Source organism: Haliotis rubra, unplaced genomic scaffold (genome assembly GCF_003918875.1).
Source record: "Haliotis rubra isolate DU_JTF1 unplaced genomic scaffold, ASM391887v1 Scf99, whole genome shotgun sequence".
Taxonomy (NCBI): domain Eukaryota; kingdom Metazoa; phylum Mollusca; class Gastropoda; order Lepetellida; family Haliotidae; genus Haliotis; species Haliotis rubra.
The window spans coordinates 1,392,682-1,408,808 of record NW_025767734.1 but is presented as its reverse complement, the minus strand read 5'-3'; the positions used below and the strand labels follow the sequence as shown (position 1 = coordinate 1,408,808).

The following is a 16,127-nucleotide window of genomic DNA, read 5'->3' as shown; positions in this document are numbered from 1 at the left end:
AATTTGAACTATTATATTTCATCGATGACAACTTTATTATGCTATGTTGACATACCTGGAATAACTTCGTATTCCGATATTTCAAGCGAGGATGCGATCATTTCAAAAACTCTCTTTGACAACGGTATGAAGACTCTATACCGAAACGTCGCGTAATACTATATTAAAGAAGTTGTCATCTATAAAGTACCTTATATTCATAGGGTTTAATTTGATTCATAATATTCACCAGATTATGCGAATAGTACTATCCGCAGGCGTCAATATTGTCCTCACTCGGATAGTAAGATGCGTTGAGCATGGAACCGAAACGGGCTTCGCCCCTTCGTCATAGGTAGAGATTCCGATTGCATTATTGTCACTTGTTCTTGCTGAACTGTAAAAAATCCTTGGCATGAAGAGATCTATTTGGACACTTCCACAACACAATGTTTAACATGGACCAGGAGGCTGAATCCGCTTGTCTATGGAACTTCAGATTGTGTCAAGAGTTGTCAAAATTGTCTCTGACTCTCTGTGTTCGTCAGTGAGAATGACACATATCCAACAGTTCGGCAGTTATCCACTTGTGTTTACAGTTCGGTAAATCAAATAGTTCAGTAAGAATGAAAAATAGATCCAACAGTTCGGCAGTTATCGACGTGTGTTTATAATTCGGTAAATCAAATAGTTCACCATTCGTATGGTATGGACCAAAGTTTGAGTTATGACGAATCAGAGGTCTCTGAGACAAGCAATTGTCAATATAGAATACGTATATGTCCCACTGTTCGGCACATGACTGTAAAGTGCGGTAATTGAAACAGTTCACTGCCGTTTGCGTAACGTAATAGGCAATCCATGCCGAAAAAGATTAGGTCCCACATTTGTTAAATAACTGATAATTCCGTGAAATTGGCACCATTGATTATCTCGTGTTTCAAACCTTTATTCCAGTAAGATAAATACCCTTGATCCTTTCGTCACCATGTCTTTTGATTTCGATTTGTTTGCAACAGCACTAACGTTGAAAATAGTGAGTAAGTTGGGTTTTACGCAGCTTTTAGCAATATTCCAGCAGTTTCACGGCGGCTGACACCAGAAATGGGCTTATGTGGGGAATTGAACCCGGGTCTGCGGAAACCAAGTCGAGCTAACGTTTTAACCGCTTGGCTACCCCACCGTCCCTGGACATTTTAAGAAACGCTCAGAAGAATTTTGACCTGTTTTGAAATCAATCTAATGAACGAGTCCAATTCTGTAGTAAATAATGGAAATTGTAGATTGACCTGAAAACCAATTTAGTGGTGGCGAACCGGTCTAGTGTACATATCAAAATAGAATGGAGATTTAATACACTAGATAATTAAGAAAGAAACATTTGCCGGTAAACATGTAAAGCCAGTCAAATATGGTATATCTGGGACAAAGTCGTCCCCTTGCTGTAGTGAATACTGAGAAAGTTCATAAACTGTGCGATGTTGATTGGATAGAACAGAATCAAGATGGGAATAGCCGGAGCAATATCACTGTAGTCATGGTGACGGAACCAGTTGTTTAGCAACCAGATCGGTCTGAGTATACAAAGTATGAGAATAAAGAAAAATATCCAAGTCCGACTATGAAATATTCTCAAAGTACGTTGGCAGGTTGTACATTCGTTTTGCCTTTTGGGCAGCGCACCTGAAATAATAAAATGAGGACAGTATTAATTTCAATAATGGCCGTTCATGCGTTTTTGTCTTGTTTTTGTGCAGTGCCTAAATCGTTTCGATTGAGTGACAGTGGGGTCAGCGAGCCTGACCACCCGATCCCGTTAGTCGCCTCTTACGACAAGCATGGGTTGCTGAAGACCAATTCTAACCCGGATGTTCACGGGTTGATACATGTAAAGCCCATTCTAAAGTGAGTCCATCACGGAGGCCGCTGTACGGAGTAACCTTCGCTCTTTGATCGCTTTGAGTGAGTGAGTATAGATTTACGCCATATTCCGGCAACATCATGACGTGATACACTAGAAATGGGCTTCACACACGGTATCCATGTGGGGACTAGAACCCGTGTATTCAGCGTGACGGGCGAGCTCTTCAACCAACTAGGCTACTCCCACTACCCAGATAGCTCTGAACAATTGCATCCCGTGCGTCTATCAACGACTATCAACAGCTAACTGTGTCCCCACTGGCGTATTGCTGGATAAGTGATATAAAGCGTAAACGAAACGAACAGCTTGTCTTTTTACCCGACCACGAAACCACCATTTGCCGCGATAACGGTTGGGGTAAATCTGCGACAGAAATGGGATAAAGTTTGGAAAAGGGTGGGATTAAGTTAGCGTAATAACGCTACTACAGAAGATAACAGAGTATTCACTTACTGTTAAGGAACCGTTTACCTACAAGGCATCATGAAGTATTAATTTAAACCAGAAAGGTAAAATAGTTCTCATCACCCTATCACAAAACACGAGCATAATTGATTCATCTATACCTGCATCTCAGCCAATTATATCGAAAGGTAAAGCGGCACCTAGTTCTGTGCCCATGTCTCCCAAATCAGCAAAGGATAATGAATTGCAATATCAGCTTAGGCTTTAAGATGACATGCCTTGATATATCTTGAAAATGGCACTAAAACCAAACTCCTTCACTACATTTTGCATTAAAGAGGAGGGGATATTTTGGAATTAAGAAAATCTGGATCAGCCCAAAACCGGAGTTCGAATGAAACCTGACTGGACTGTATTCGTCCTCCTTTACTTGTGAAAATATACTGGTCGTAAGAGGCTACCAAGTGGATTGGATGGCTCGGTGAGTTGGTCCACTGCGTGTCACCCGACGATGTCGTTACTCACATTTATCAATCACTTCATTGTCTGGCCCACGCACGGTTATTTACAGGCCAAGGTCATATATCTCGAGGGGCGGTGGGTAGCCTCGTGGTTAAAGCGTTCACTCGTCGCGCCAAGGACCCGGGTTCGATTCCTCACATGGGTACCATTTCTGGTGTCACCCGTCGTGATATTGCTGGAATATTGCTAAAAGCGGCGTAGAACCAAACTCACTCACTCACTCATATAGCTCGAAATCTGCTGGGTGTGGCAAATACAAATTAACTCTGTAAAGGCTTACCGGGAATGTATGGGTCGCTAAATGGGCGTATGATGCCACAGACGAGGATGATAAGTGATGGCGGCACATACACCAGTGCGTTCAGTACCACCAGAGTAGTAGAGTCTTGTCTTCCTGAGAACACCGGCATGTAGATGTGGACGTCGAATGGCAAACTGATGGCGTAACGGGAAACACAGTTAAATCCAACTCCATGGGGGTTCTGTGAAAGCGTTTGGACTCCAACGGCAAAGACAGCCCACGACACAACAGCCAGACAGTTCCAGCTTAAAACGATGCCAGTAACAGTACATTTCTTCACATGACCAGTGGTAATATTATACAACACAATATTTACCACCAAGAAGACAAGAACGGCTATGTCACAATTTACGTAGCATGAACAAATATTGTTACTAGGGATACCAATCTGAGTCAATACCATTGCAGCAACACCAAAGATGAAGGACAGAAGAGAACCGGAAGTCACGGCCATGAGGATATAACTGCAACCGGAAACTAGCTTAGATCGCTGCTGTTCAGCTATATGAAACATAGCTGGAATTAGCAGGAATGATCCGATAAGAAGGTAGTGCGTAAACATAGCAGCATTCACTGTTATTGTGTTGACTTGAATGGGGGTTCTCATCGTTGTCTTCGCTTCATCCCAGTTCTTTTCCGGGGGGAAGACGATGTTCATGGGGAGGAGAATTAGAAACCCTGGAATTTGACCATGTATTTCGATGTTTTCGGTTTTTAAAGTTTAGTTGTTTATTTTCTTGCATCCACGACTTGGTAAAAGCACTCTTCAGTATTGTCCATGAAACGAAAAACTTCGTCTTAGTCCACGAGTTTCTGTCTTTATAAACTGAGACTGGGTCTTCACGGTGATGACACTGTCTTGAGTTGTCAGTTCTCTTTTATTCTGTTTTGAGAATGATGTTATGTCTTACGTCGTCTCTTGACCTCTGATACGTCCACCTTCAAAAGAAAGACTTCATAATATTATGTTGACAGAAACTTTGCAAATGTTATACCACAGGCCAATAATCACATGCACTAAGTTTGTCGTTACACCCTGACCCGTGAACATCCGGGTTAGAATTGATCTTCAGTAACCCATGCTTGTCGTAAGAGGCGACTAACGGGACCGGGTGGCCAGGCTCGCTGACTTGGTTGTCTCATGTTATCGTATTCCAGCTGCGTAGATCGATGCTCATGCTGTCGATCATTGGATTGTCTGGTCCAGACTCGATTACTAGTATTTGGGGCGGTGGCTTAACCTAGTGGTAAAACGTTCGCTCGTCACGCCGAAGACCCGGGTTCGATTCCCCACATGGGTACAATGTGTGACGCCCATTTCTGGTTCCCCCGCCGCAATAGTGCTGTAATATTGCTGAAAGCGGCGTAAAACTATACTCACTCATCTCAATCGATTATTTACAGACCGCCGCCATTTAGATGGAATATTGCTGAGTGCGGCGGAAAACTAAACTCACTCACCCGTCTCACGCCATACTATGTCAACAGTCAGCAATGTAAAGGCAGCTTCGTAAGTAATCGAGTGTGGAATACCCAATGGTGAGCATCGTCATCGATCTACGTAGTTGTGCATCGTCATCGATCGACCAAGTCAGTGAGTCTGATGACCGTTAGTGGCCTCTAGAGAAAAGCATGGATTGCCGTAGCCTAATTCTAAACGGGTCGTTATTAGGACTGCATTTCTTTTATAGCATGTCAACGCATTCGCTCACTAAACGTACCGCACAAAGGTACATTATAATCATGATTTCGTTTACTTTTCCCGGGTTTGAATTGGTCTTCAGCAACCCATGTGACGTACGAGGAGACTAACAGGATCGGGTGGTCAGGCTCGCTGACTTGGTCATCGTATCCCAATTACGTAGATTGATGCTCATGCTGATCTCTGGATTGTCAGGTGGAGACTCGATTATTTACAGACGCCGCCATATAGCTGGAATAGCGCTGAGTGTGGTGTAAAACTAAACTCAATCACTCACATCCCTTGTGTACATTCTGCCCATTAAAACCACGAAAGGGAATCATTTAAAGTACAAGAAGGTAGGCCACATCCGTTGGCACTTTCATTCATCACTTTTGTTTTGGACTCAAGTTCTCAGTTAATGGTTTGTCATCTGTTCCAACAGACATAGCTGACCTGATTATTTTACCGGCATGGGCTCTTGGACCCAAATGTACTGTAAGTATAGTTCTCATGAAGAACACAACGGATTATATGACACATGCCTAACTGCAGAAGATTAAAATATCCATGAAGGTTAAAATTGGTCTTCAACCACAGAATTTTGGTGATCAGGCTGACTTGGTTGATGCATGTCATCATATGCGATTTATGATGTTAAGCACTGAATTGTTTAGTCCAGACTTGATTATGCAGATGCTGCTGTCATGTAACAAACACAATGTTTTACTTGTTCAAAATCTTCCATGTATTATGTGAACAATAGCTCAAATCTAGCTTTGGCTGCTAAACGTGATCGTGGTGTAGTATAAATACGAGTGAATCAAAAGTGGTGTGTTAATTTTCGACGCCTTCGGAGTAGTAGTTATAAACAATCTTAGAAGTACAAATTACTCCTACGTGTAGAGAATACAGTGGAGTTGGGAATCGGAAATCCATTATCGATTATTATCGGAGGACTTGTGGTGAACGATTATCGTTTATAGTCGAAATATATACATTTTTAATGCAATCACCAATTTTAAGGGTTTCCCCCAGGTTTTGTCTAATTAATGTTTTCTATAACTAATACTGTCATGCAATGAAATGCACGCATGCAAGAAAGACACCGGAATTGTAATTAAACAATAAAAGTGGTTAAACTTTTACAATGCTTTCTGTCATCTTTTCATTACTTGATTATTTTATTCTATATTATCACATATATATTCCATCATTCATGAGTATCCTGAGTCGGACTATAATCTACTATATTACTCTTCATATTGCCTCTAAAAGCTGTTACCTGCATACACAACAAACCATGATTTGACACTGAGACAGTCTGGCACATTCACACTGCTGACAGCCTTTATTTGGGAAGTGAAAATATCAAAAATCAGTATTACTGCCAATATTACTGCAATAATATTGACGGACACTGATGGTAACAACCATTCACCATTTCACAACAACACATCAAAACGTGATTTATTCATATTCAACACTGTACAGATAATAAAATTGTTATTTGATTCGTATTTACTATCTATCAGGCCAGTGTTATGACATATCGACAGATATCTTAACTTTCAGTCATGTTGTTACTTGATGTACCATTACATATAATACAATGTGCATTAACATGTGTATCGGTTGACGTTTTGTTTGCCCCCTCAACAACTGGCAGATTAGCAATATATTTTCATATCTAAAGTTTAAAGTGCACTAATTTTACTTTGTACATACATATTATTCTGTTTATTTATACAACAAATATTTATCAGTATATCTCATTACGGTCACAATAGATTTAGAATTTATTCATAGACCGGTTGCAGTAATATTTTGTGATAAATACGAAACTTTACTTTACGCTGTTGAGCGCATGTTTGTTCGTGAATATTCATCAAATTTAATGTTAAGTTTCCTTCATTCAAGTATGTTATACTAAAACAACAAAATTCCGATTAATCGAAAATATGTCTTTTTCACAATCGATAATTATTCTTAATCCTCCTTCCGGTCGATCTTCGATTATTTTCGATAATCGGAACACCACTACTGTAGAATACACAGGATTTCCTTTGAGTTACTCATAGGCTAAGAATCCTAGAAACAAGCAGCGTTCATAAACATCGCAGATGTCCCCGGAGTTCCATCAATGGTACTAGTCTAATGTACGAATAACTGCACCTTAATATCACGAGGCAGAATACTTGAAGAGAAAACAATGTACTTTGTCTCGAAAAAATATTGTAAAATATTTGTATTACGATAGCATGATTACATATAACAATCGCTGTTACGTCGCAGAAAACAGGTGAAACTGGGATATATTCTTGTTTTTGTTTACTTTGTGGACACAAGCTATTATGACGGAATTGCATTACAATCGTAATACAAGTCAGGTTTTACCTACCAGTGCGCAACGGGATGTTTTGACAGATATGAACGGTTGATGAGTCGATAAAAAATGGCCACGGTCTGTTTTGATGTTTGGAGTTATTTCCCTTTATTTGAGTTTCTACAAAAATCATACGGGACATTCCTTGAAATAGGATTCTTATTTATTGGACATTAACCTTATTTTGAAGCCAGTTGTTATATGAATTACTGGACAGAACGGAATTGTATTAGACTAGTGTTCTGGGCTTATCAATTATATATATTTATGTATTTTATGAAAATGCCAATGTAGATCGTATGTTAGGTATTTTTCGGTTTCATCTTGTATATTTAAAATGAATTTCACCTGAATTGTAACAAAAATGTAAATTTTATGAGGAAACTTGCATTTATTCATTTCATTTAATTAATGTGAACTACGATGAAAGTAGAAGATAATTAAATTATATTTTAGAATATTATTGGCGAAATTATCTAAATATAGTAGCATGGAAATAACCCTAGTTCGGACCAACTTCCATAAATTTTATCTATATGTCACTTTGAAGCTGCCAGCAAACAAAAAAAGTTACCTTTTAGCAACATTGTTGTTAAAGGGGTTTTCAATGGTGATGTAATAAATATGTGTGGCGCAGTTGTGTTTTGGAACTAAAGTTTTGGATAAAGTAATGATTCAAAACGATTTTAAAATGTTATGGTCAAATCGAATTTTCAAGATATTTTTTCACAGCTGAGAGCTACACTTGACTGCTAACGGATTCAGAAACCGTGGCCAAGAATAATGCAGTGCTATAAGCATTTTAAAAGAATACCTTATTATTATAAAACAGTGACGAGTTATCTGTTTTTTGTGTGGCTACCATAGTGATTTTCAGATGAGTGAGTAAGTGAGAATGGTTTTACGCCGCTTTTTGCAATGTTCCAGCAATATCACGTTTGCAGACACAAGAAATGATCTTCATACATTGTTACTAGCCCACCGGCCCTTTACCTAAGAGTGGGGCCTAGTGGTAAAGCGTCCGATCGTCACGCCGAAGACCCGGGTTCGATTCCCCTCATGGTACAATGTGTGAAGCCCATTTCTGGTGTCCCCCGCCGTGATATTGCTTGAATATTGCTAAAAGCAGCGTAAAACTAAACTCAATCACTCACCCAATGATTGGTTGTTGGTTAACGCCGCACTCAGCAACTCACTCACTTTACCAGAGTAATATTTTCATGTGTATGCTGCATATTGCATATTGGTCCGTTAGTCCGAGACTGATGACAATCTAGTCGGACGAGATGATTTCTCTAACAATGTGGTCATTTTACACAAACACAAATCCAAAATGTGCTGTGGACAAGCAGTATATAAACAAATGTGTCTACTGATACTACGTGTTTTCATATGAACGAACATTGACCTTGTACAGCATACTGAGTATACAAAGTCTGAGTCTGCATTATTGGTCGAAACAGCTTTTTTAATATACTGCCAACGGGCGTATTTTAACATCCACGGATGTGTATTTCGAAAGAACAGCTGCTTCGACGCAGTATACCATCAACAATAGTAACCATAGCAACAGTCAGCTGTGGCATTGATTAGTGTTAGTAACACGCGTGCGTGCATACTTCAAGTGAACATACTATACTACCATGACAATAACGCCTACGTGGCTATTATTGATGAATGGTCTGAAGGCCGCGTAGAAACAACTTTTATGTTGTTGAAAATGTCTTATTTCGTTTATTACACAACCTGTCCCTCAACGGGACGATTCCAAGCGATTTCCAGGAAAAAGGCCCCTTCATGCCTTGTTTTCTTGCGCACCAAACAGTTCGGTTTTAGAACGCTTATCAGTCGTGCTAGAAAGAAGATAAAGCTACTCTGTTTTCAATTTTGCGGTCCTTATCGTTGATTTAAGACCGCTAAATGTTAACGCGTTCTGTTTTTAAATTACATTTAGCGGTCTTAAATCAACGATAAAGGACCGCAAAATTGAAAACAGAGTAGCTTTATCTTCTAATTATTAGAAACTATGTTAGGTATTTTTCGGTTTCATCTTGTATATTCAAAATGAATTTCATCTGAATTGTAACAAAAATGTAAATTTTATGAGGAAAATTGCATTTAATCATTTCATTTAATTAATGTGAACTACGATGAAAGTAGGAGATAATGAAATTATATTTTAGAATATTATTGGCGAAATTATCTAAATATAGTAGCATGGAAATTACCCTAGTTCGGACCAAACCCTTGATGAATGGTCTGAAGGTCGCGTAGAAGATATGGGAATAGACATGGTTGCCGAGTTTATCATTCTAGTTACTGATAGTTTTGAATGTATCTCTACTGTTGTTAGATTAATTGTCAAGATGCATACCATACCATTTATACCATCTTTCCTGTGATTGGGTTCGAATTTCGGTTTGTCCTGATTATATTTCTGGGTTTGTTTGCACCAGATCTCGGGGGTTTCATCCCCGTGGTAAACGTCTGGGTCCAAAATACAACTGTGATATCCGTATCAAAATGCATTACAATCTTATGTCTGGTGTGATTCAATTTTAGTTTCTATCAACAGGGTGTCTGCTTCCTGTTTTCTGGCAGCAGGATAGATTTGGTGGGAGGTGTATAGAGTTATGTCCTGCTTGTGAATTATGTTTTGTTTCCCACGTTTATCTGTTCAATTCATTGACCCACTTTGTGGTGTGGTGTGGTGCGGTGCGGTGCGGTGCGGTGCGGTGCGGTGTGGTGTGGTGTGGTCGTGGACGGTGTGGTGTGGTGGTGAGGGAGTGTGGTGTGGTGTGGTGCGGTGCGGTGCGGTGTGGTGTGGTGGTGAGTGTGGTGTGGTGTGGTGTGGTGTGGTGTGGTGTGGTGTGGTGTGGTGTGGTGTGGTGTGGTGTGGGTGGTGGTGTGGTGTGGTGTGGTGTGGTGTGGTGTGGTGTGGTGTGGTGTGATGCGGTGTGGTGTGGTGTGGTGTGTGTGGTGGTGTGGTGTGTGTGGTGTGGTGTGGTGTGGTGTGGTGGTGCGGTGCGGTGCGGTGCGGTGCGGTGCGGTGTGGTGTGGTGTGGTGTGGTGTGGTGTGGTGTGGTGTGGTGTGGTGTGGTGGTGAGGTGGTGCGGTGTGGTGTGGTGTGGTGTGGTGCGGTGTGGTGCGGTGCGGTGCGGTGCGGTGGTGGTGTAGAGGTGATGAAAATGGTTAACATGGTGCCAGTGTGTTGTGTGGTTTGGTGGGATGCATGAGCAGGGTGGATGTGGTCATGTGTAGTGCAGGGCAGAGGGAATGGTGGTCTGGTGGTAAAATGGAAGGGGATGATGGAGGATGTGGGTGAACGAACAGGTGTGGGGTGGATTTACAGGATAGTGATGGTGGTGTCTTGTGTGGTGGTTGATGTGGGTTGGGAACTTGGTGCCCTTGTGGCATCATCATGGTTTGGACGATGATGGTGAGATGGGTCGGCAGTGTGACCCTGGTGTAGATTTGACAGCAGAAGAGAAAAGAAAGCTGGTTCTAGATGATTTTGAAAGGGATGTGACTAATAGAAAAGAGTTAGCTGGTAGACAGGACATTCCTCTGTCTACAGTATACAGAACTTTGAAGAATATTCAGTCAGGAGTTGGGATTGAGCACAAGAGAGGGGCAGGGTGGCCAAGGAAGTTCAGTACTACGCATTGTCGGCGACTTGGTCAAATTGTGAGGAGGGGGAACTTGAAAAGCGTTGAAAATATCAGAAATGAGATGATTACTAGAGACAGTCCTCGGGCATGTAATGAAACCCTTAGACAAGAATTACAAAGACTTAACTGGGTGAAAAAGCGCTGAATTCCCTCACCATTTATGAAACAGGCACAGAAAGGTCTCACAAAGTACTGAAAAGACACTTAGACTGTAAGTGAATCACATCTCAACAAATTTATTTAAGCAAAACTTCTATAGTTTATATACATGTATTACATATTTGCCGAAACAACTTTCTCAATAATTTCTGGGAATACCATACATATGTGAATTAGGATGGGGCAGATGGGCGTGATGGTGACGGTGACACGCTCTTATGGCAATATACCCCGAATCCGATCGTGATCGTGCACATAGCATACTCAACGAAATCAGGTGAAGCAAAATATCGGCTATCAAATCTCAAATTCTGCCCTTAAGCGACAGGCTGTATATTAAACTATCATCCGAATACTAATTGTCAGTCTCGTTGTGCACGAACGCACCCGATACACAGTGCTTAAGAATAACCATATCAGCAATGTGCGGCCTAGTAGTATTGTTTTTGTTTTATGGCCAAGCCGAGAGTTTGGCACCACACAGTTGAGAGTTTGTCATGCAATCAATTACTATTGTTCTTGTGCGGGCCATACCTATTTATGGGCCTCCGTGATACAACTCGTATATTTATATAGGTAAAATCACGAAAAAACAGCAACAAAACATGAAGCACGAATCTCGAAAATAACGAAAATAGTTTGTTGGTGCCACAGGGTTGACAGTGCATATTTAGGAATACATGCGCCATTAATGACACTATGACTAGAACGTTGATACTACACATACCTCATGTCTTGATGCTGCATAGATGTATGGGACAATGGAGACTGAATATATATTCATATGTCTTAATGAACAGAGACACACACAGTTTATCAGAGCATCACCACCTGTTCAGATTTATCGACCCGATGGAGTGGGGATAGAGGAAGCTGGGGTGGGGGTGGGGCTGGGGGGCGGAGGACATACACACGCGGGAGGCGGGAGACCTGATGAGGCGGCAGTTTTCACTCGGGGCAATCATTTCATGGGTTCAATAAAGCCATGGATACACTTAAGCTGGATACCTATCGATAAATTGTGTAGATTATATATCGGGCATTTTCGTCTGTTTCTGGTCCCTTCCACGATATCATCATATCATTGTAATATATAATTTGGAAATTTACATTTTGGAATTGTTATTGCCAGAAACCATATTCGGTATATGGTCTCTGTTATTGCATATCTGCATTGGAAGTGCAGCTGTGTCATTGTGTCGGAGTTTCAAAAGTACAGATGTATTGTTCTTCTATGACGTAATAAAGCTTACACAAATCGACATTTCCCCGGCTGTTGTGTTTATCAGACGTAGCGAAGAGGACGGGACACTCGGCCACTTCCGCCTCCACTTATCAACATACTGCATGGTGGAGATGGAATTTAAAGATGTTTTCTGTCTTGGTAGTTTTTATTCTGACAAACAATGGTTTATGGAAACTGGTTGTGTGTTTCTACAATTCCACAATATAAATATTTTGTCCCTTAGGCCTACTTACATCTTAGTATAACACAAAATGTATTGATTTTCTTCTTCATCTACTTCTGCCACTACTATTATACTGCTGCTGCTACTACTACTGGTACAACTACTTTTACTACTACTAATAAATATTTTGTCTCTTACTTAATTACATCTTAGTATAACACAACATGCATTCCTTCTTCAATTACTTCTGCTGCTGCTACTACTACAACTACTACTGCTGCTGCTGCTGCTACTGCTACTGCTACTACTACAACAACTACTACTACTGCCGCTGCTACTGCTACTACAATTGTTTTATTTTTTTATTTTATTTATTTCAATCTTTTGAAGTTACATTTTTCCATCTGCTGTGAACATTCATGGATTAAGTGTGCAACAACAACTTATACTACTAATAATATTGTTGCCGCTGTTACTAGCATTACTACAACAACAGCTTGTAATAATAATGCAACTGACACGGTTAGAATGTATCTTCAGTAACCCATGCTTGTCGTAAGAGGCGACTAACGGGATAGGGTGGTCAGGCTCGCTGACTTGGTTGACACATGTCATCGTATCCCAATTCATGCTGTTGATCACTGGATTGTCTGTCCCAGACTCGATAATGTACAGACCGCCGCCATACACCTGGTAGCTGGAATATTGCTGAGTGCGGCGTAAAACTAAACTAACTACTCAGTCACTACTACTACTACTACTACTACTACTACTACTACTACTACTACTGTGCTGCTACTACTACTACTATTACTACTGATGCTTCCGTTACTATTACATTTATAACTGCTATTGATGATACTGTTATTAGAATAACTACTACTTCTACTTCTGCTGCTTCTACTACTACTGTTACGACTACTAGAACTACTTCTACTACTGTTACGACTATTAGAACTACTTCTACTACTGCTTGGTTTTACGTAGAGCAGGAGCATACACATATATACGTAGACTGACCACTACCAACACATGGCCACATCACACTGCTCACGCCAACCATACAGGTTATAATGTGCGCATACACGTTATCATTTGACACACTCACCTGTTGCACCGAACGCCGACAGGTGGGCTCGCTGGAGACTGATTGGGGAAATGGGCGTTATAACTGACCGGCGTTATATCTGATCGGTCGAGGGGCGTGTTGACCAGACTATCATTCTACATGGATAGGTCGTCCTATATTGTCCTTAGCGAAAGAGCGCAGCTTGCGGCTAAAACCATCAACTAATCTCCGATATAAGGCATATGATACGCTGTTGGTGTCGACTCAGCCGCCAGGTGGCGCGAACTGATACCGTATATATTGATTGTGTCAGTTACTTCAAATTAATGAGTTATTTTCATCAAGTCGATATTACATATGAAAACACATAACATCGATAGGTAAGTGTATATGTCGTTTTAAAGTGAAAATTGCATTTGTTAACTTCCAGTATACTCATGTTTGAGAGATTACGAGGTTCAGAAGAAAGCGTGAAGTGAAATGCACCCCCTTTCTCCATTATGTATTTGCAGGGTATAAGCGTAAGCCTAACTAAAGGTTGGTTGATTGTTGTTTAACGCCGCACTCAACAGTACTCCAGCTATATAAAAAGAAGAATGGTGGTGGTCTATAAATACTCGTCTGGATCAGACAATCCAGTGATAAACATCATGAGATACTGACTGAGATACGATGACAAGTGTCAACCAAATCAGCGAGCCTGACCACCCGATCCCGTTAATCGCCTCTTACGACAAGTGTGGGTTACTGAAGGCCAGGTTTCTAACTAAAGCACTGTTCTGTGGTTGTTCTGTTTGCGGTTTTAATATGACATCATAATTCCTGATGAAATGTTATCCACGGGCTCACTCACTCACTCACTCACTCACCTTCTCAACACCCACCCACTCACTCACTCGTGTAACTGCGTATTGTTCAAAGGGTGTGTATATATAACTATCTTTTAGCGCTTCTCGTGCCTCCCCAAGTATTCCTTGCACCACACCTCCATAATATGATAACATAAAATATGGTGAACAAAGGCGATGGCTTACTGGTGGCCCATGAATGAAAGAAACGGAAAAGGGTTTGAAAAACGCTTTTTTGACATCTTGGTCAGTGTGTGTCCTAGTGCTGATCATGAGATCGACTACTCACAGAGAATATAACATATGGATTGATACTAACCTGAATTTAACTCCCCACTTGTACGTGACAGTGTTTTGTACCTAATCGTCCCCAGCTGCTCTTGTACAATATCAGCACCACAATGTTAGTGTTTAACCTGATATGAGCGGCGGGTTAGCCTAGCGGTTAAAACGTCCGCTCGTCACGCTTAAGATCCGGGTTCGATTTCCCACATGGATAGATTGTGTGGTCCATTACAAGTATCCCCCCACCTTGATATTGCTGGAATATTGCTAAAAGCTGCGTAAAACCATACACACGCACTCCCAGTCAATGTTTTGAAGTTTACTTTCGAAACGGTTATGCATTGTATTTATTGGAAATAAAAAGTGAAATTTCCTTGCTATAGGCAAGGGTTGTGTATGCTACCGTACCTGTACGCCCAACAATGTCTTACAAAGCATCTGAAACATTTATACTGAAGGAAAATATTTTTCACCCAAGTTTCTTGCGACCCAAATTCCTAAGATACTGTGAGCAGGCATTTTTAGGTAGGAGTCAGATTTGATTGTTTATATCTGACTGTACTTACTACTTAAACTCGGAATACAACCTCCTCCCTTCAGGCCGCCGCTACAAAGTTCCAACTGTGAAAACTAAGAGAGCCCGTAAATCCTATATTCTAAGTACCATATCTCTTTTAAACGAGAGAGAGAGGTTTCAACTGGTTTCACGTGGTTATGCCTCACAACGAACCAACCACCCCGACACTCAGCACTGTTTGATAATTAGATAGTTGAAAGATGTTAGAAATTTAAATATTTTACCTTATACAGTATGTCGGTGATTCTCACTTCCGTGCGCCGTCATGATTCGATTCCTATCGAATTACCAGGTATCCCAGTGAGTCGAAGGATACAGTGGCGACGTATTGATGTGCCGTCCAGGCGTCAGCTGTGGCGTACAGGCGTGGACTATAGATCTACACATACAGTATACAGGTTTGATCGTCGTGGACGACCGTGACACTGAATCGGCGCATCTACATATACAGGTGACAAGTTTGATTATCGTGAACGACCGTGACACTGAATCGGTCTATCTATATGTACAGGTGACAAGTTTGATCATCGTGGACGACCGTGACACTGAATCGGCGCATCTACATACACAGGCGACAAGTTCGATCATTGTGAACGATCGTGACACTGAATCGGCGTACCTACATATACAGGTGACACGTTTGATCATTGTGAACGATCGTGACACTGACTAGGCGAATCTATATATACAGGCGACAGGTTTGATCATGATGACAATCTTGACAACCAACACATTCCATAATGATAACGACTACAATGCAAAGTAATGTTACTGTGTTTGAACTTGTAAAACTCTCCAATCCAAAACAATAATTGACGTTTTACGTGGCCATAGTCCCACTACACCACTAACCCATACTACACGTGTGACAATATTTTCGTCTCACGTAGAAGATAAAAACTCCAATGACG

General features: G+C 41.0%; 1 protein-coding gene across 3 annotated transcripts; it reads right to left on the bottom strand.

The window, feature by feature from the left end:
• Positions 1-1,106: 1,106 nt before the first annotated feature.
• LOC124265660 lies at positions 1,107-15,527 on the bottom strand. Of its 3 annotated transcripts, none has more exons than XM_046700459.1 (3): positions 15,441-15,527; positions 3,111-4,070; positions 1,107-1,662 (listed from the first exon to the last, which is right to left on the bottom strand). In XM_046700459.1, the coding sequence occupies exons 2-3, from the start codon at positions 3,787-3,789 to the stop codon at positions 1,385-1,387; spliced, it is 957 nt and encodes a 318-aa protein (XP_046556415.1). In that variant the 5' UTR covers positions 3,790-4,070; positions 15,441-15,527; the 3' UTR covers positions 1,107-1,384. The 3 variants fall into 3 exon arrangements, with proteins under 3 accessions (XP_046556415.1, XP_046556414.1, XP_046556416.1); XM_046700458.1 differs by lacking the exon at positions 15,441-15,527 and adding an exon at positions 13,546-13,731; XM_046700460.1 differs by lacking the exon at positions 15,441-15,527 and adding an exon at positions 7,214-7,285.
• Positions 15,528-16,127: the final 600 nt, after the last annotated feature.